Source organism: Sturnus vulgaris, chromosome 11 (assembly GCF_052056855.1).
Source record: "Sturnus vulgaris isolate bStuVul1 chromosome 11, bStuVul1.hap1, whole genome shotgun sequence".
Classification (NCBI taxonomy): Eukaryota; Metazoa; Chordata; class Aves; order Passeriformes; family Sturnidae; genus Sturnus; species Sturnus vulgaris.
Genome location: NC_142253.1, coordinates 9,966,909 through 9,986,244, shown reverse-complemented (window position 1 = coordinate 9,986,244; position 19,336 = coordinate 9,966,909). Strand labels below are relative to the sequence as shown.

Sequence of the window (19,336 nt, the reverse complement as noted above, 5' to 3'; positions counted from 1 at the left end):
CTCACCAGTTCACTGCCTTTCTGTACCCCATATTGCCTTAACTCATGCTGCCTCATTAATAGACTTCATAATCTGAATTTCAACTTGTAGCTTTTTACAGCACTCCTACATATGGGTTCTGTGTGTCCCCACAGGCAGTCCAGAGTTATAAACTCCCAGGGAGACATTAAACATGGCTATACTGGTAAGATTATGTCCTCTGGGCAATAAGGCTTCTAGGACAAAAATAAGGTTCCCTTTATGCCTGAGATGTAAAAGTGAACATGCTGGCAGATAGACCAGTACTGAATAATATAAAGGTGAAGAATTTGTGATAAATATTTCTTCAGCGTCATGTCTGTGGTATATTTTCAACTCAGAATTAAGATGAGGCTATGGAACAGCTCTACATTCCTTGGTACAAGAAAAGCCAGTGTGTTTTCTGGTTGTTCCTCTTGACAAAGCAAGAACCATCAGTGCTTTTAGGCTATGAATATGAGAGTGGTTTCACACAATACCAATACCCTAGCTTTGGACCTAGTCCACTGTGATTATTAATAAGGTAATGCATAACATATGTCAAAGCAAGGGCTGTCAAATCTGCTTGACAACTACTCCCATCTCAATCATATGAATTGGCAATGTGGGCAGGTTTTTTCCATAATGTAAAGCAGTTCCTATCAACTGCAGATTGCACTTCACAGAAGGCTCAGTTTCAAGCAGATGCCAGATTCTCACTGTTCATCTGGAGACAGACACAGTGCGTGAACAGAGTAAAGAACTCATTTGTGATTCAAAATAAACACTTCCCTTTTCTTAGCAGCAGAGGCAATGCAGAGCTCTCACCTGTGGGTACCGTGGGCTCTAGCAGGGGTCGAGTTTCACAGTCCTGAGGACTGTGTGCTGTCCTGAGACTGCAGCTCATCACGTCCCGTCTGCAGCAGCACAGGCAGGTTTATGTGTGTGACACCCCTTTCCATGCCAAGAGGAGATGCCAGGAGATGGAGTGACATTCCAGAGCAAGTCCACAGGGGGAAGGGACTGCTGCTGCTGTGTTCATGTCAGAATAAAGCCTGTGTGCTGTGCAAGGGCCATGCTTAGCATGAGACAGGACAGCTAAAAATTACTTTTGTACACACATTAATTTATATATTATCAGGAGTGACTGTTTTGTTGTTGAGGGATTTTTTCCCATTTAATTTTCAGGGAGAAAATTCCCATTCCTTTCCTCTCATGAACAGTTCCTTATTGCAAACATTGTTCCAAATATGTTGGTGAAAAGACTGCTCCTGGTGGACTTGTCACAAACAGATTTGCCCCATTAATAAGTTAGAGAGGAAAAAAAGAACTCACATGGCACAGACATTTGCAAGGCTTTTATCATTTGGCCAGAGAGCAAAACAGGATACCAAGGAAGCAACTTCAAATATATCTGCAAGAGTAACATTGCACTTGAGGTACCACTACTGCTTCACAGCTTGCTCCAAGATGTTCTCATCCAGCACCTTGTGAGGGAGAGTCACCCTCAGTGTGCCATTTTCCTTCATTGCTTGGCAGATGGTTTCATAAGCAAAGGCATTTCCCGACCAGCAGCGCCTGGCGACCTGTCAGGCACCAGAATGAAGGGATGTAAAAATCAGACATTTCTCTTGCCACACCCACCTTGCACCATATTTGTGCAAACACTGGCACCCGACTCGTGACAATAAATCTTTCAACCCTCTGCCAGTTTTTGGGTTCCCTTCTGATTTTGCAAGTTATTTTTGTAATACTTCATTTTAAGAGTAGTATTTGGGTAGACATGGTACTTTTCCATGCATAACATTGGACAGATAAACACTGGCAGAGCCAGGTACCTTATAAACTTACTAAATTCCCTCCCAAAAATAATTCATCCCAGCTCTGTAAAACTAGCTTTAGATAACAGAATCATTTAAGCAGTCAGTGCTTTTGTAGTGGGATAAATATTTTAAAAGGAAAATGTCACTTCAATGCATTTGAAATGCATTTACAAAATAAAGGGGCCAAATTCTCTGCCAGCATGTAAGGATGAAATTCTACTGACAGCTAGAGAAATTATTAACCCCTTTTCCATCAGCAAAACTCTGTGTTTTGATTTGTGTACAAGCAAGATTCCCCAGATAAAACAATAATATTAAAGTATACTTATATTAGTTTTGCTTACTCCATTGGAAACATCCCAGCTGAGCATCATCTTAGCTCGTTCTTCAGCTTCCTTGGACCCGTCCAAAACCAGGCCAAATCCCCCATTGATCACTTCACCCCTAAAAGAAAATGTAAGAGAATGAAATAAAAATAATTCAAACCACTACTACAAAATTTACAGGAATTAATTTGTTCAGTTGTACTGCAAGAAGAAGGATGAGAATATAGAAATTATTGTGAATAAGAGACTACCAGTGATGTTTTATACTTATGAAAAAAGAAAAAAGAGTGTTTCACAGGCAAAGGCCTGATTTCCTGACCTGCAGCAAGCCCACCCCACCTTCCTTGTAATGCCCAGCTAGCAGGCAGGATCTGCTCCAAGCAGGGATACCAAAAATTAGGCTTGTTCTGTATGTCCCGAGTCCTTCTCTGTGTACTGGCTCTAAAAACAGGTGGAGAGAGGTTAACAGGTCTGATGGGCCAGAGATTTACCTGTCTCAGGGTGTTTTTAAAGGTTAAGCTCCTCATGTTTGCTACACTACAGCTGCCATCTAGCCAGGACCAGGAGAGTGACAGTGTATTTACAGCAGCAGGCAGATGGATCTATTTATGTTCTCTTGGGACAAATGACAGAGCATAAGCATTTTATTAAAAAAGTGTTAACCACCACTTAATGCACATCTGCCTCAGTCATTTCCAAAACAGTCATTCATTTCGTATGAGATACAGAGATGTTTAAAGACATCAGTGCCAACTTTTCAGGAAGCAGACTTATTGGCAGAAGAAGAACAGAAATATGTTAAAATGAACAGATTATTCTTGGGAGAAATAACAGTCTGGTTTTAAAGGACAGGGAAAACACGTAGAGCAAAACATCTTGTCTGACTTCAGAATCTGGCCTGCTTGAGTTCCCATTCTGTGGCATATGGTGAGTAGTGGTGGATGCAGCTGGGAGATTAATCTTGCTGTAAATCTGAGAGAGTTCTGGCATTAGAGCTCAGCATCAGCAATACCTGAGGGACATACCATACAACAATACATGATATGAGAGACTAGTGGAAATCCCTGGAGGCAGGATTTTGTCCTCTGAATTTTATAGTTGATATAAGTTTACGAAATTTACATAGAACAACATCAGACATGTCCATTAATCAGATAGGGGTTGAGAGTCTTCCAGTCCAGGAAGGAATTGCTTCTTAATGTGCATTTTCTAGCAGTAACTTGAGCTTCTGAGGAAGCAGGGAATTGAGGCCAAACTAGAGCCTCGCAGACCTGAGATCTACTTCCTGAAACTAGAACTCACCTTTTCTCAGTTTCAATGGAATGTTGTTACTCATGTGATGCTAATTGCTTTTCTACTACTTACATACAGTCCCTGTGTGTTGAGTAGGACCCTGTCACAGAGCTCAGCAAGGAATTCAGGGCTCCAGATCTCACCATCATCACACTACCATTCTCTGAATTCCACTTCTCCATTATCAGATATGGCACTATTACAAATGCATTTTCTGTTGAAAGGCACAGTTTTCTTGAAAGTGGCAGTTCTCACAGCAGAGCATCACTGAGTGAATTAGGTTTTTTAACTGGAAAATTTGAAACAAAGTCATGTTTTCAACTGAGATGTTTGAATACTGTAAGATTTGACTCTTCAAAATAAAATTATTCTTTTTGATTGACACTGTTAACTCTTTTCAGCCTGGAATTTAATTCCCAGGATATTTTTACTGTGGGAAGTCTTTCACTAATTCTGCTCTTAGTCTCATCTGGGGATGAATACAAAAAGCCAAGCATCTGCATTTCTTACAAATTCTACTTTTTTAATAGCTCATGTTGTCACTGTCCTCTCCAAAAGAGGAGACCAGACTGGCTGACAACAACTGCAATTGTGCCAGGCCAGTTACTCCACCATACTCTGCTGCTCCTGAGTACAGAGACCAAAGAATAGAGCAATACTCTTAACTGTCAGAGTTCAAAGCCACAGAAACTCAGACCTCTGGACCAGTGTTTTATAATGATATTCCATATAGGAATATGATGTTTCTTCAGTGGCAAAAATTCCCTCTGTCCACAGTCTCCCAAAGAGCAACCTTTGAAGCTTGGGCATGAACAAGGAGCATCTGATCTATTTGCACTTGGTAAATTTAAATCAATTTCCATTGATTTACATGGAGTTACTCCAGTGCAAATCAGAATCACTCACTAGGATCTGCTCTACTGTCTAAAATCACTCCTACATTAAATGCCAATGTTTGTTATGATGGATTTTCTAGAAAACCTTCTTTCTGCCTTCATTAGCACTAGGTCACATTTTCAGGTAATTAAAGAAACATTTTGACCTAAGCTACCTCCTATAATTTCCAGATGTCTCCTTCTAAGATGATCAAACAAAACAAGGCCTCTCTCATAATCAAGATGTCACATGCAGATCGATTCTTAAATTGCTTCTGCCTTTTTGTTACTACAGGTAATACTACTCTGTGCTAATATACATTCTCCTGCAAACAGGCAACAAAAATTAATAACAATCATTTGCTGTAATTATAGTCAAGACTATGTTAATCTTAAGTCTCTCTCAGAGTACATGTGATGCAGATTCCAACTAAATAAATATTAATCCTGCTTTTCCTGTTTGTCTCACAAGGCTTTAATAGAAAATATAGCATGTAAAAGGCACTTGTGCAGTCTCAATGGGAAGACACAGCAGATCTGCCAGCAGTGCCAGGCAAGCCCAGCCTCTGCAGGGAGGACTGGCAGCTAAACACAGTGCAATTACCCATTTCTGAACTCCCAGGGCAGAACCTTGCCAATGACAACTGGATTTCTCTCTAATCATATGTATTTTTGTTTCTAAATATATATAAACTTCCACTTTCACATTTCCAAATCAGCTGATGACAAAAAGAGTTTATCGCGTATGGAGGTTTCTTTATGGTAAAGGCAGGTGCTCTAGAGAAAAAAGCATAACAGAGTCAAAAGCTTAAAAGGCATCTATCTCTTCCACGCAAATAAAGCAAATTTTTATGGCTGGGGGTTGTTTTTCTTCTTTAGCTACCTTTAAATTATTCCTCTCTCTCCTCAGAAGGCAGAGGGGTGCAGCCCTTTGTCCAGCCAAGGTGGTGCTGCATTCCTTAAGCCCAGCAGAGCCACCTGCCTGGCCAAGACATCCCTGACAGGACATGGGCACCAGAGCTGAGCCTCAGCACGGGGCTGGTGAAGGCTCTGCAGGGACACACCGAAGTTCAACTCCTGCATTCTGCACCGAGGCAGAGTAATTTAACCACAGAGGGCTACGACTGCTCCAGAACAAGGTGAGCAGATACTGTTCTGCAATGACAAGCCCCCAGCAGCTATAGGAAATGACAAAAAGGAGAATCAAACCCTGCTTTTCCAGAGATGTTTTGATTTCACTGAATAGCCACACACTAATTTTCTGATGCATTACATAAATTACAGCATAAATCTGCTCTGTCTTCTGGCAAAGTTCCTTTTAATGATGCAACTCCACTTACAAAACAACTAAAACAGTATAATTGAAATTGCAGTGTGGTCAGGGCCAGTTTTCCAGAACTAAGAGCAGTCTCACCATTCAACCAAGCTGTCTTTGAATGGCACAGAGGGCTAAAAGTGTCCAGGAAAGATTGGCCTTAAAGACACCAGAAAGGAATAGGATCATTTGTATCCTTTGAATTATCTTCACTGCACAGAACACTCATGGCATAAGCAATTCTTTTAGCAATTATAATAAATATAATTATCATAAAAATATCCCAAGTATTTTGTACAGCATGTTGTGAAAAGTGATTTTCTTTGCTTGTATTTCATAAGCAGATATTTTAAAAGGTTAAACTCAGGTAAGGAAATTTGGACAGAACTTGTCTGCTGCTACCTTTGGAACCTCAGACTGAGATGACCAGAGTAGGGAGACATTCTAGTGTGTGTTTTCCATTCAGAATTATGGAAATTGTGAATGAAATCATGGCTGTGGGTCCTTATCACTGAAATCAGCAATGGCAAATCTTTACTCCATGTGCTTAAGTCCTCAGAAAGTTTTCTTTTACCATTGTTAGCTTTTGCTCTCTTGCACACTTCTATGAAGTAGTTATGTCACAGAAATCAAAGGAATTAACAGTACAGCGAGGGAGTTTTTTCAGCTGACCTGAAGGGATATTTTCTAGATTCAGCTCATCCAGCTGAATAACAATTAATTATCATAAAATGTCTCTGAGGATAACATCTGCTACAAGTTCTTTGGCTTGCTCTTTTTGGCATATTCCAGCACTGTTTGAAACAGGGAAGTATGAGGGTTCACCACAGTATTTAACAGAGAGTTGTGCCTCTTTTGATTGCTGATGCCACCAAATGAAGACAGGGCTGTAGATAGGAGAGGTGTTGTTGGAATATGCTGGAAAATACAAACCAGAACCAAAGAGTGCAGTGTGGCCAGGCTTTCCTACTTCCTGCATCTCTGCCAATCCAGGTAGCCTTTCAGTGGCATATGGAGGAGATTAGTTTCCATCTCCATAGAGAATATTTCTTTCATTCTGCTTTTCAGTTTAGGCATGTGTCTTAGTTCTGCACATCATGTGAAGGAGGTGTTTAATTCAGTCCTTACTTGGCCAAGGTCTTTAATGCTACTGGGCACGAGCAGGGAGAAAAAGACTGGGGGTTTTGCTGGCACCTGAGCTGGTTTGTCTCAATAACCCCTCGTTGCACTTCAGCACAGGAGCATTTATATTGGGGTCCTAAGGTCACAGGTTTAAATACAGCTTAAGAGGAGACCTGAACATAATCTATCCACTCACACTCTGGCTGTGCGTGTGTGAAGACAACACTGGAGGCAGGATCTGTTCAAAAGACCACAGCAGACTGTCCTTGTTCATCAAATTAAGTTCTTCAAACTGTACTGTGGCCAGTGTTCAAAACACTTTTCCTGGACATATCAGCATTATTTAGAAAAAGAGTCATACTTTGCTTTATGATTTGTCCTTTCAGTCCTTGATTCCAAACCCATCCTTCCCACCATCACAACTGTTCTCCTCTGGTACTACACATCTTTTCAGCAGCTCCTGTCTTCTCCCCACACAATACCCAGCAGTAGGAACAGGATGCAGAGCCCAGCTGCAGGAACACAAACAAGCTCTTACCAGCCAACTCCACCCCCGTTGTGCAGCGCGACCCAGGTGGCTCCTCTGAACGAGTCTCCCACAAAGTTCTGCACTGCCATGTCTGCGAGGAGAGCACAGGTGTTACTCATGGGCCACCTTCATTCTGGTGTTGTGCTGCTCCCTCCTTCCCCCAGCACCTTCCCTGGGGCTGTGGGGCAGGTTTGACTCTCAGCTTCTCTCACAGATACACACTGAGCAAGAGAGATTTGTCTCCCACTCTGCCCTGACTCTGGAGGAAACAAATGCCAGTTTTACACTGTGGTTTATGGGGATGCTGGTGATTCCTGCATTTGTCTGCAACTCAAGCAGCTGAAGGACCTACCAATCTTCAGCTCTGAGATACTTCAGGGTGGAGAGAAATACAATGCACTCCTTTGGGATACCTCAGTCATGGAAAAACATGGACACATCCATGTGTATGGATTCAAAATGGGCAGGACACCTGGAACACTACACACCTTGCAGTTCTCAGAAGTTTGAAATATTTTCAGATCCAAGTGCAGAGTTACTTCAGCCCTGTGCAAAAAGACAGCCTAAAACTAAGGAGTTGCATTCTGGGGACAAAGCTGGGATGAAAATTATATCCACTCCAATTCTCTTCCAATATGTGGGAATTTTACCCTAAACAGGAACTGCTGAAACCACTGAGAAGGTTTGTCTATGAAAACCCCCAAAGAAAAAAAAAATAGCAAACAAATATATTTGATTAATACATGATTTCCACTGAATTATTCAGTAGAATTTTGTATACTCACTGCAATTTGTGCTAAAGCATATACCCAGAGAGGTGGAAAAGAGGTGCACACAGATTATGAGAGTAAAATTTACTGAAAATATCCAGATTTAATTCAGAAAAAATCTATATATAATTTGCCATATTTTTAATAGAAAAAATAAGAGAAAAACAACAATATCCCCACCAGCCACATCTGCAGATGCACAGTTATGTGTCTGATGGAAAAATGAGTTTACTTGAGTGCTAATCTATGTTAAATCCTTTCACAAGCTCCATTATGGCATCTTTTATCTGACATTATGTCACTTTAATAACACAATTATCATAATTACAGTGCTGTCGAGATTGAATAGGAGAGATTTAAATCACCATATTCTCTAATGTACAGATTTTCTCCTCAGCCACTGGCCTGATGAGAGTGGAGGTTGGACAAGGAATGAACTAACAATGCAATAATTTGCTGCTCCTTGGCTTTAATAAAGGTCATTGACTGCAAATATCTGTGCTGAAATACACTTTCCAGAGCAGCAATGACCCATCAGGCTGAGGTGCTTCAAAACAAAATGAGACTAATAAACATTCTGGAAATGTCCTGTGTGTTAAAGAGGAGTAAATTTCACCCAAACTAGCTCAAAAGTTGTGTTGTAGAAGGAAGAAAGGAAGACCTAAAATGTTCTTTCATTGCTTTCAGAGGCTCATCTGGTAAAATAGATTTAGGCTTGGTTTTAAAGACCAGTGATATCAGTGGCCAACAGGCTTTAGATAAGCCCTTGAAGAAGGCAAATGGATCACACAAATCACAAAATGCAAAGAAAACCACAAAGCATGATGAGCAGTGGGGTTTAGCAAGCCTTGTTCCTATTGCCCTCTTCTGAGGGCATTGCCTGATGATTACTTATGTTGCTAAGATGGAGACATTACTTTGAATTTCTGTTCTCTGTGCAGCTGCACCATTCTCTCTCAGCTTCTCAGAAACAAATATTATTCAAGGCATCTATTTGGCCTATTAGAACTAGCCAACATGCTCAAAAAGTGTTGAAGTGGGACTGATGAACAGAGTTAAAAGCCTCATTTCACCAGGAAATCCAGTTAACAGGGAACTTTTCTCCTTAAAATTGAGCCATAATTTGGTTCTATTATGAATTCCCATAATGGAAGTAATTCAATATGCTCAGCTTCCTCTATCATAATTTCTCCTTCTACAGCAGCAGGTCCTCCAATCTCACACCTCTGTGATTGCCAATTCATGACATACAGAAACACCACTGGGCTAAAGCTATTACCCTAATTTCCACTTTACAGATGGAAAATTGAGAAAGATTTAGCGTTAAAAAGTGCTTAGCACTTCATTCATTTCTTCAGGTCTCCAACCTGATATTTCTCTAAAAGATGGTTTCACAAATTGAAAAGCAGAGTCTGCTTAACTTAGGTTAGGTATGCAGAATTAAAGGCTCCTTTTGGAGCAAATCTACAGTTTGCCCACAGTCACACTTTAGGTGAGCAGCAAGGCCTGACTTTTATTCTTAGCCTTTATTATCAATATTCCCTTATGACCAGAAAAGTTCCTTTCAGAAACTCCAGACTTTTCTCGAGTCCTCGGGCAATGGAATGAAAACAGCTGTTAACCTCTTGGATTTAGGCAAAATATTATTATACACTTGATTTTGATCTTGTGGATTCCAAGGAAACATGGCTGTAATCAGATCATCTGTTTGAAAAAGATTCAAAATTCAAATCAATCAGAAGATACAATCCTCTGAGACTGCTCTCCATTTGCATTCAGATACATCTGGTGCATTTCCATGGAATTTCCAGCAGTGTTCAGGACCTCTCCTATGTAACCAGCTCCACATTCGCATCTGTATCACTGTTAAATCCCACAAAGCTTCTCAGGAAATCTGATTAATTGGGATTAAAGGGTGTTTTTTAAACAAAAACATGTAAAAAATGTTGCATAAAAAAAGCTATTTCTGTTTTAAAGCCATTTCCTTGCTGGCCCAGGCAGACAAGCCTCAGCTGCTCACTGACCTGCACAAAAGGCTGATCCATCATAAATGTTTGACGTTTCTCTGAAAGGGCTGTCAGTCCCACTCACATCGTGGTGATCTCTGCTCAGGACTACTGGAGCCTGGAGAAAGCCAAGGACAAGACAGTGGAGTCCTTCACAGATTGACACTTCTGCTGAGGACCATTCTCTGCTCAATTCACTTCTGTCTTAAGTCTTAATATTTGGGGACCTACTAAGGAGTTACAGTCCCTGCTTTGTGCTCCCAGCAAATCACAGAATGATATGTTGTGCTTGTAGGTGCCCAGACAGAAAATTAGGCAGTCTCATCATGAAACAAAATTTCAGAGAGCTTCTAAACCCACCTCTCTCCTGTGACAGAGCACAATACTGGTGGCAGGCAGAGAGGGCTGAGCTCTAACACAAACTGGCCCCATGTAAACAACAGGCACTTCTGCTCTCACTGTTTGAAGCTTTCTCCTTTCCCACCTGCCACCCCAGTCTCAGATATGAGACACAATTACCAGAGCATATTAAGACAAAAGATACAAACCTTAATCTTTCCTTCAGAAATGGCTCTATTAATAGCCACAGCTATAGACACACGTCCCTTCTGATCAGAATATAAGATTCTGGCTTGAGAGCCAACGACCTGGAAAAGAAAAATGATAGAGGGATAAGGTTCTCTGCAGCTGGCTTATCTTCATGTCCCAGATGAATGGAGTCACAGGAGTGACCCCTTTCCTTCTATAGAAGAAAGTGCAGATTATTTCTTCACCAACGTCCAGCTTCCAGGAAAAAAAAATTAAAATCCCTCTTTGAACTTAGTTTTATCTCCACTCACACAATCCATGAGATGTATTTCTGCATTCAGCTGCTACTGTCCAGTAAATTCCACTTTTTAACTCAACCTGATTGCTAGGCTATAATCCCTCTATCAACAAATCCCTTACCAACAGCTGAGAAGCAGAGGTTTGGAACTGGTGATGGTGGGCTGGAAGAGAAATGTGGCAAAGAACATCTGTCCTGCACAGCTCTGCTGTGCTGCCAGATTAGGAGAGCACATATGAGCTCTACAGCATCACTTGTTGGCTTCACAGGGAGTACCTGCCCGAAAAGGAAAAGAAAGGATGATCCACTGATGTCCTGCTTCCCACAACGCAGAAGGAGGGAAGCTCTTCAGCCCTATCACCTGTTTTGGAAAGGGTCTGAGAACTGCACATGTGAGGAGCTTGGTCCACAGCAATGCCAAGAGGGATACTTTGAATAGCACTGTGAAAGAAAGGTGGTTATAACAGGTGGAGGATGAATCACAGATATGTTTCTCTCCAGATACAGGAGTAGACATTGCTGAATTATTTTAACATTTCCAGATGAGGAAGAAAGAGCTGCTTCAGCTCAACCTAAAATCCTGCTGTGAAGAGAAGGGTTTCAGTTGTCAGCCTCAAGAGCTACAGACTACGTTTCCATTCCTGCTTTTCACGCCAGCATTCAAGAGCTGCATTCAGGACCAGGAGCATCCACATCTGCTGCAGGAGGTTGTGCACTCACCAAGCTGTGCCTGCCGGCTTCCCGAATCCAGCGGATGTTGTCATGGTACTGCTGCTTCACAGATGTGCTCACTTGCAAGAGAAAACAAGAAAAAATACAGTTTGAAAATTAATGCAATATGTTCTAAATTTACTTTAATTCATCTGGCAGCACTAGGGAGTCACATTCTACTCTCAGATACAAGCACGCATATAGGAAATGCTGTATAAAGTCCTCTGTGCAGCTGATGCAGTAACTGCATCATATATTTAGAGAAAGGTACAAGAGGCCACTCAGGGGACAGCTAGAATAGTAACTCCCATTTGGATCTTCAGCAAACTAAATTAAACCTTGAAATATGGTTTACATGTACTGTCCATTTTTGGTCACCTGTTTTACTGCCTACTAAATGCCAATCTATTACAAATCTTTGCTAAAGTCGCAGTTTCATGACATTGGGTATTGCAATCCAGTCTTGTAGTGAATAACTCCTTTGAGGCAGCCAGCAGAAATGCTCAAAAGCAGCTCACAACATACACTTGAAGATAAGTTACACCAGTGGACACCATATCTGTGATGCAGATTTACAGCACCACAGTTATTCTGTACAGCATGGTCCTTGGATGTTTTGGTACAAAGATAAAACTGAGGTCTTTTATCCAATGAAGAGATTTCTTGTCTTACATTTCTATGGAACAAAAACTGCACAGGAAAATTTATTATGCAGTAGCTACTTTATATATAAATCCACCCTACACCTTGTATGTTACCTAAGAAGACAATTATATATAATGGGTTAGCATTCTCCAGCTTCTCTTTTCATTTTTGTCTGTCTCATTCTATCTCAATCAGAAAAACTAAAAAGGAATAGGAACAAAGATATTTCAAGTGAAAGACAGTGAAATATGGCACATATCAGTCAGATACATGGTGACCTCAAAACAATCAGCTGCCTCCAAAGGCACAGCACCATCTGTAGTGAGTGAGTCACAAAAGGGATGGGGGTAAGGAATGGGACAGAAAGGTTATTTTTCTATCCTCATTTAGGGGGTTTTACAGCTCAGATGGGGTTACAGTGGCTGAAGAAATTACTGTCTGTAAGCTCTGTCACATTACCTTGCCCTGAGAGTCACACTCAGCCACCAGGGCTCAGCTGGCCTGTGACAGGCTGAGCCACAGTGACCTGCTCATGCATTGCAGCTCCAAGTCAATCATCTCTGCAGATGCCAAGACAGAATGTTCTGTTACTTTCCAGCTCTCACCCCTTTTCATGGCAAATTATAATGTACAGGTAACTTATGTTTCAAAGTCAAGCTGGAGAAACTGCATGCTGCTAACTTGAAATGGTCCCTGAGAAGAGTTTGCACTACTGCTCCTGCACAAGGCAGCATGACAGCAGTTATGCAGGGAAAACTAGAAAAAGGAAAGAGGAAAATGTTAGAAGCTCACGTTGAACCTGTGTTAAACACATTGCTAAAGGGAAATGAAAAATATGCTCATTCCTGCAGAAGCAGGCCTTCCATACCAAAAGCTTTAATGATCCTAAAAAGACCTGTCAGTGCTTGAGGGGTTGGCTTCAAGTGATAGCTTCTAAACTCTGCAATGAGGATTAACATGTCAGCACTTCACTTTGCAGGGAGTGAAAGATGAAACAGCTGCTAGTGCTGTCCTAATAGGATTGTGCTGCCACTCAGAAGCTTGAAGGAAGCAGCCTCTTGAAGGTAATGGGGAGCGTTCTTAGGTTATATAGATATGCAATGGGAGTTTATTGGAATATCTCTTAAACAACCCAGCAAAACAAAACCAAAAAAACAGAGAATGGGCTCCTTTCTATCACTTTTATAAGCTGTATCAGAGAACACTTGCCATATTTTATACTTCACAGTGCACAGACTTACAGAAAAGATCTTAAGAAGAAAAGATCTACAGAACATATCTAAAAGGGAAGCCAGATGAGAATACTGGCTACAAGGACCTATCTCAACACAGCACATCTGTCCCTTCCAGCCAGCTCCAATAAACAGTTGGATTTCATCAGTTATCTCTGGGGAAGTGAGGAATACTCCCTTTTGTTTAGTCTTATTTCCTTCAATTGAAAAAAAGTCTCACCAGTTTTTTTTCTAGAAGACTTTAACTTAAGAGTAACTCCATGTATCTCATTTGCTAAACTCTTCCCATCCCAACAGGAGTGTGTTTTGAAGTCAGGCAAGCAATTTTACTGCTTCTAGTATTTCATAGCCCCTTGTACACACCCAGGGTTTAAAAAATATACTGAAAAGCATTGTGTACCCAGAGAAATTGTCCCAAGGAACACAGAGACTGAGACGGGCTCCCTTAGAGAGATTTACATTGTTATGCATCAGCTCAGCCTTCAAACTACCACAGAGGTCCTAAATCCAAGTTACACCCCAGTCATCAGTGCTGCATCTCTCATGCAAAGGTTCTTTTAAAAGCTCAGGTAGCTTAAAAGTAGAAGCAGATGATAAAACTACATAAATTCTCATAAACTCTGAAAGAAATTCATCTCTACAAAAGAAGAAGAATGGTAAACAGTGGACTCCAGGCCAAGTCAAAAGTTTAGACTTGGAATGCAACAGAGTTCAGCTCTATGGAGTTTTCACTGAGTTTTTAGAACAGTCTTGCATAAATTTCAAAGGTAGGCTCAGATTTCAGATGTGTATGTGCATGAGGTTATCCAGACTGTAAAATTTGGTCCAAACCCAGGCCTCATAGAAAGTGGACTGCAAGTGGATTATTCAAGAATACGTATGCATGATGGGTATTTATTTTCTGATCAAATTCTGTTTTTCTCTCTTTAAATCAGATTCCCATTGTCCTGTCAAGTTTAACAACAAGTCGAATAATAGCCTTGCCCTTAAGCCTGTTTTCACCTATTGGGATTTTTTTATATGTAACTTTTTTCATTTAAATTAAGAATATACAAGCAATAGGTCGATGCTTTTTGTTTGTGCAAGAGGTTTCTCTCCTCAGCTTTACATTACATCCATATGAACACCCACACACTCCTGTACACACAGTAACTGATTCATTTCCCACCCTTGCAATGCAAACCATCCAAAGGTCATACAGTGGTTCAGTCCTGAGAGAAGATTTCTGGAAGCTGCAGTACGTGCCAGAAAAATTACTGCAGCTTTCTGAAGACAGCTCCAGAAGAACAGTAATGAATTTCACCCTCCCTTCAATAAAGCCAAGGGACCAGGCTTAAAAGCATGGAAGTTTCAATATCCACAGAACAGAGTAGGCACTTCTGGGTTATTGTATTAAACACAACTCATACTCCAGTGCTATTTATTGGAAATGTCTCCTAAGGAAAGATCAGGAGAAGAGACAGAACCAAGGACCTTGCAAAGTCAGACCCACTGTACCAATAATTCACCTCTTGGGAGGAAAAGGAGGCTGGACACCAGCCTTACATTATAGGAAGACAAGAGTGGTTTTATTCCAAATAAGAGACGTCTGAACATGGTATATCCTTTTCAGAAATACCACCCAGGATTCTCCCAGTGCTTATTGTTCCAGACAAGAGAGCATTCAAAATTTTTTACACTTCTATTTGTATTTCAATGTCTTTCGTGAAAAAAGCAACAAATATCTCAGTATTACCAGGGGAAACAAATTATTATGCTCTCATTCTCAAAATATGGTTTGTATTTCTGATCCATTTCCTTTTGATCTGGCAGAATTCCTCAAAATTCAAAGATTCTTTTGTTGGTTCTGGAAAACAAAATTTGGTGCTCAGAACAGAAGAGCTGAGGACTCCAGTGCTTGGGGACAGTGACAAGGTTTTGAGCCTGCTGCCTGGTAACTGCAAAGGTAGACAAAGAAAGGGAAAGGGGTAGGGCCTTCCTCTCCATCCTGGGAGATCAGGATTAATGTTTGCTGACACAACATTAGCTTTGTCTCAGTTCCCATTCATAAGCAGGGGTATCAGTAATATCCCAGTTTCAGGGATGTGGAAAAGTGCAACTCCCAGATCCTAGAGTAGCACACAGGGTCACACAGGTATTCCAAACTGGTTCCACCAGTCAGTAGAAATAGCTGTCAATCGATTACCAAATGACAAAAAAGACCTCAAAATTGTAATCACAAAAAAATGACACTGGATGGAGCACCACACCCAGGAAACCTGGGTTTCCTGCCACTGCTCTCCTTGCTAACCTCTTGAAAGCCTCCCTAGATTTTCATGCCTCATTTGTCTGGGAGACAGGGGCAAAGCAATTTGACTCCTTAAATTACTCTTAGAGACCTGATGGTGAAAGATAACGATTGCCTTAAAGTTTCAAGGTGACAAAGTTTAAAAACACCTGTAACAAATAAAAAGAAAGGCTCTTAGCCAAAATTGCTTTGGGGTCAACACCCATGGTGTTTTTATGTTTTACCTACACGTTACACTCCCTACCTGGAGTTTAGGCAACAGCAAAACTTCCTGCCTATATGGAACCTGTAAGAGCCTGCTTTCCATGTTTTCAGCCAAAAGCTAGCAGATATTTCAACTCTGGGTTTCCTTTGGTCCCCAGAAGCCCCCCAGGGAGGGGGCATGGGATGATGCCTTACCTCCCTGCCGGATGGAGTCTTCCAGCACTGACATGGCAATGCTGTCAGTTGTAGCAAGGTCCTGTGGGTCACCTGAGGTACAAACCCAGCGGAATGGCCCAAATCCCAGGGAAAAAATGTCCCTGGGAAGAGAACATGTTTCATTAAGAGATAGTTGAAATTCTTTCCTTATTTATCCTGGCTGCTAGCAGTGCTTTTCTTTCATTAGCTGGAGACTGAAGAATTTGAAACATTTTCAGTGCACTAATCTAAACAGAAGCATCAAGGACCATTAATTGAGAAATTAAACAGTGCTGTTTCATGCAGCCATCCACTGGTACATAAAAGTATAGTCAGGCCAGAATTTTCATAGTCATGTTGGACAATTCAGTCAAGTGCATCATCAGATGATTTGCAGCTTCTCTTCTGTTTCAATCAAATATACTCTCCCTGCTGCCTGGTCTTTGTGTCCTTAACCCAGGCTAACCCCGAGTGCATCTACACTGTCAGACAAGTGCAGGTTGTGACCGAGTGCCTGAGTCCAGACTCATTTGCTGCCCACATTGTTAATGTACAATGGTGAGACACGCTTCACTTGAGGGCCGGAAGAAAAGATCTAATCTGGTTGGGGCCTTACTCTGGGTTCAGGCTCTTGTTCACATGGCATAGGCAAGCTAAGCGTGAGTCAGAGGAAAAATGAGTTCTAAATCCAATCCCTCAACAGATCTCCTGAGCTCAGCTGTTTCTACAGGCAGCATGTGCAGTGTGGGCAGGTGGCACAGCTGGTGGCATGGGCAGAAGAGTGTCCTGTTTCCATCATGCTTTTAATTTCAGGGCAGATGTAAGGCTTGGGTGATTTGGAGTTGATCTCTCAGATTTAACACCCGGAAGTGAAGTTGCCTCTAGTCACAGTTTGAGGCTGTGACCTGGCTCTTCTTGAGCAGAACTGCCTAAGGAAAAATTCATGGGAAGACAAAATGCAGTGATTAATGTAAAGGAGTGTTGATTTGACAATGGCTAGCTTACACTAACTGGCATAACACCTGTGAGAGCAATTTTCCTACTGCTGTTCCCTCCTTTAGATCACTTATCATTGCAGATGCCCAACATACCCCATGATGTGCTGAACATAGGAAGGATATCGAAATTCTGTTTTATTTGCTCCTTTTTTTGCAACATCAGCACCTATAAAAGAATTTTAATAGTCAGGCACTTGAGGGAGGAAAACTATAAAATGTAAAACCAGACTGCACACAAGTTCCTATGAAGGTTGTACCTCAGCCAAGGGAGGGTCGGGGTCTCAAAGAAAAAAAGAGGAAGAAGGAGTTAGAATTACAGTGGCCAACCCTATCCTACTAAACATGCACAGCTGAGAGGATGCATGCAGGATTGTCCTTGTTTCCACCTACAGCTCCAGGATCTACTCACCAGCTCTCTGAGCTTCCAACAGGAAAGCATTGCCATAATCCCAGAAAAACATGCCCTTATCAGCTAGTTTGTTAATAGCAGCCACATGCCTCTTCAGACTGAAATAAAGGAGGAAACAAATATTCTTGAGGTCAATTAAATATAAAAAAGGATATCATTAACTAACCAAGGACACGGGAGTAGGAGGAGACAGAGGGAATGAAAAGACCCCAGATAAATTCAGGCATAAACCCACAAGGCATCAATTGAGATGCTTTCAGTCTCTGTGGCACCTGTTATCCCCAAATCTTCAAGTGATTTACAGTCATTGAGGAAACTTCACAAAATAGCAAAGAGGTGTCACATCTTTCAGCCAAGCAACTGCAGCCAGCTCTGGAGACAGAAGCTGATGACAAAAACAGTTTGCACAAAACTGCAGAACAGTTTAAGTAGCACGCAAAGAAAGCAGGGAAAAAAACCTGAAAAACAGAGCATCACTGTTCTGGCCTCTACTTTAGCCCAATCTACCCTTTCTTTCCAATAGTGGATCAGACCCTGGGAGTGCATCTCTTGAAGAGCAACTAGACCCAAAGGTTAGGAAGATGTATTGTCAAAACTGTCAAAACCTTCACCTCTCTTGTACCAGCGTCCGGAACTTCCCTGGGTTGGAGGAGAGGAGCTGCTTCCCCTCCTCAAAGCCCAGCTGCACTGGGTAGTACCCCCCGTTGAATGGGTTGTGACAAGAAGTTTGGTCTGACCCCAGGTCAACCAGCAGCTCTCCTGTTGTGTCCAGCTCGTACACCAGCCTCTCCCTAAGGGGACAGCAAATGGAACACAAGGGTGAAGATCTCCCTTCTGGCAGCACTTCTTCATCAGCATCTAGAGTAATGTACTCAGCTCTATATTTAATGTCTTTTCCAACTCTAGGAACTAATTCTACACTGACCAAAAAGCCAGAGCATTAATGTACTCATTATCCATTCATGCTACTTACCACAGATCTACCACATTCCCATGGTACCCCAAACTGAGGGCAATTTTATTCTTTCTTGCTTCTCTAGAAAATAATAAAAAAGATTGGTTGAAGAAAACGCAACTCATTCTATCTTGAAATATACAAATCACACGTAGAATCAAACCAGAAAAGAGGAAAAAAAAGCGCCTGTATGTTGTTTTCAACACTTATCTCAGAAACAGATCTTTCAACATTTACATAATTGCTAATCACGGATTCCATGAAGCTTGAGTGATGCTGCAAGTGTAACATTAGTAGTAATTGCTCCATGCATATTCATGAAACTAACTGAAGACATGTTTAACATAGACAAATGATGTGGAGCAGTAGTAGTCACTAATAAAGACTGCTGCAGCTTGGGAAGTTGGATTCACGTTCCAAAGCAGACCTGGAATCAGATGAGGTGTCCCTCAACCCCTCCTATATGCAGACTCCAATGGCACAGTGCAGGAAGATGGGAAGGGAGGGTCAGCAAGCAGAGATTAACTCACTGAGTTATGCCACAAGTCATACCTGAGGCGAGCAATGCAGTGGTCCAGGTTGTTGGAGATTTCCATCAGCCATCCCTGCTTGTGGCGTTTCAGAAGTGCTGCTTCATCAACCTAACAGAAACAGCAGAGATCTTAAAGCTCCCGTTTCCCCACATGCAGTCATTTTTACCTTCAGATTTTCAATTACCCTGCAGGAAAAAGTAACAAAAACTAAAGATAATAGCCCTACTATTACCTTGAGTTATACATACATAAAGATATAGATAATATATATAACTATTGTTCAAA

General features: G+C 41.4%; 1 protein-coding gene across 2 annotated transcripts in view; it reads right to left on the bottom strand.

Moving 5' to 3' along the window:
* Positions 1–1,340: 1,340 nt before the first annotated feature.
* UROC1 (urocanate hydratase 1) overlaps positions 1,341–19,336 on the bottom strand; it is a 39,277-nt gene continuing 21,281 nt past the window's right edge. For both annotated transcript variants that reach the window (XM_014872112.2, XM_088171434.1), the window contains exons 11-22: positions 19,071–19,159; positions 18,537–18,599; positions 18,175–18,354; positions 17,564–17,661; positions 17,248–17,320; positions 16,157–16,278; positions 11,603–11,673; positions 10,605–10,703; positions 10,075–10,174; positions 7,290–7,371; positions 2,165–2,264; positions 1,341–1,583 (exon numbers count right to left, since the gene is read on the bottom strand). In XM_014872112.2, the coding sequence (XP_014727598.2) occupies positions 1,443–1,583; positions 2,165–2,264; positions 7,290–7,371; positions 10,075–10,174; positions 10,605–10,703; positions 11,603–11,673; positions 16,157–16,278; positions 17,248–17,320; positions 17,564–17,661; positions 18,175–18,354; positions 18,537–18,599; positions 19,071–19,159 (1,218 nt within the window). In that variant the 3' untranslated portion in view covers positions 1,341–1,442. The remainder of the gene's footprint in view (positions 1,584–2,164; positions 2,265–7,289; positions 7,372–10,074; positions 10,175–10,604; positions 10,704–11,602; positions 11,674–16,156; positions 16,279–17,247; positions 17,321–17,563; positions 17,662–18,174; positions 18,355–18,536; positions 18,600–19,070; positions 19,160–19,336) is intronic.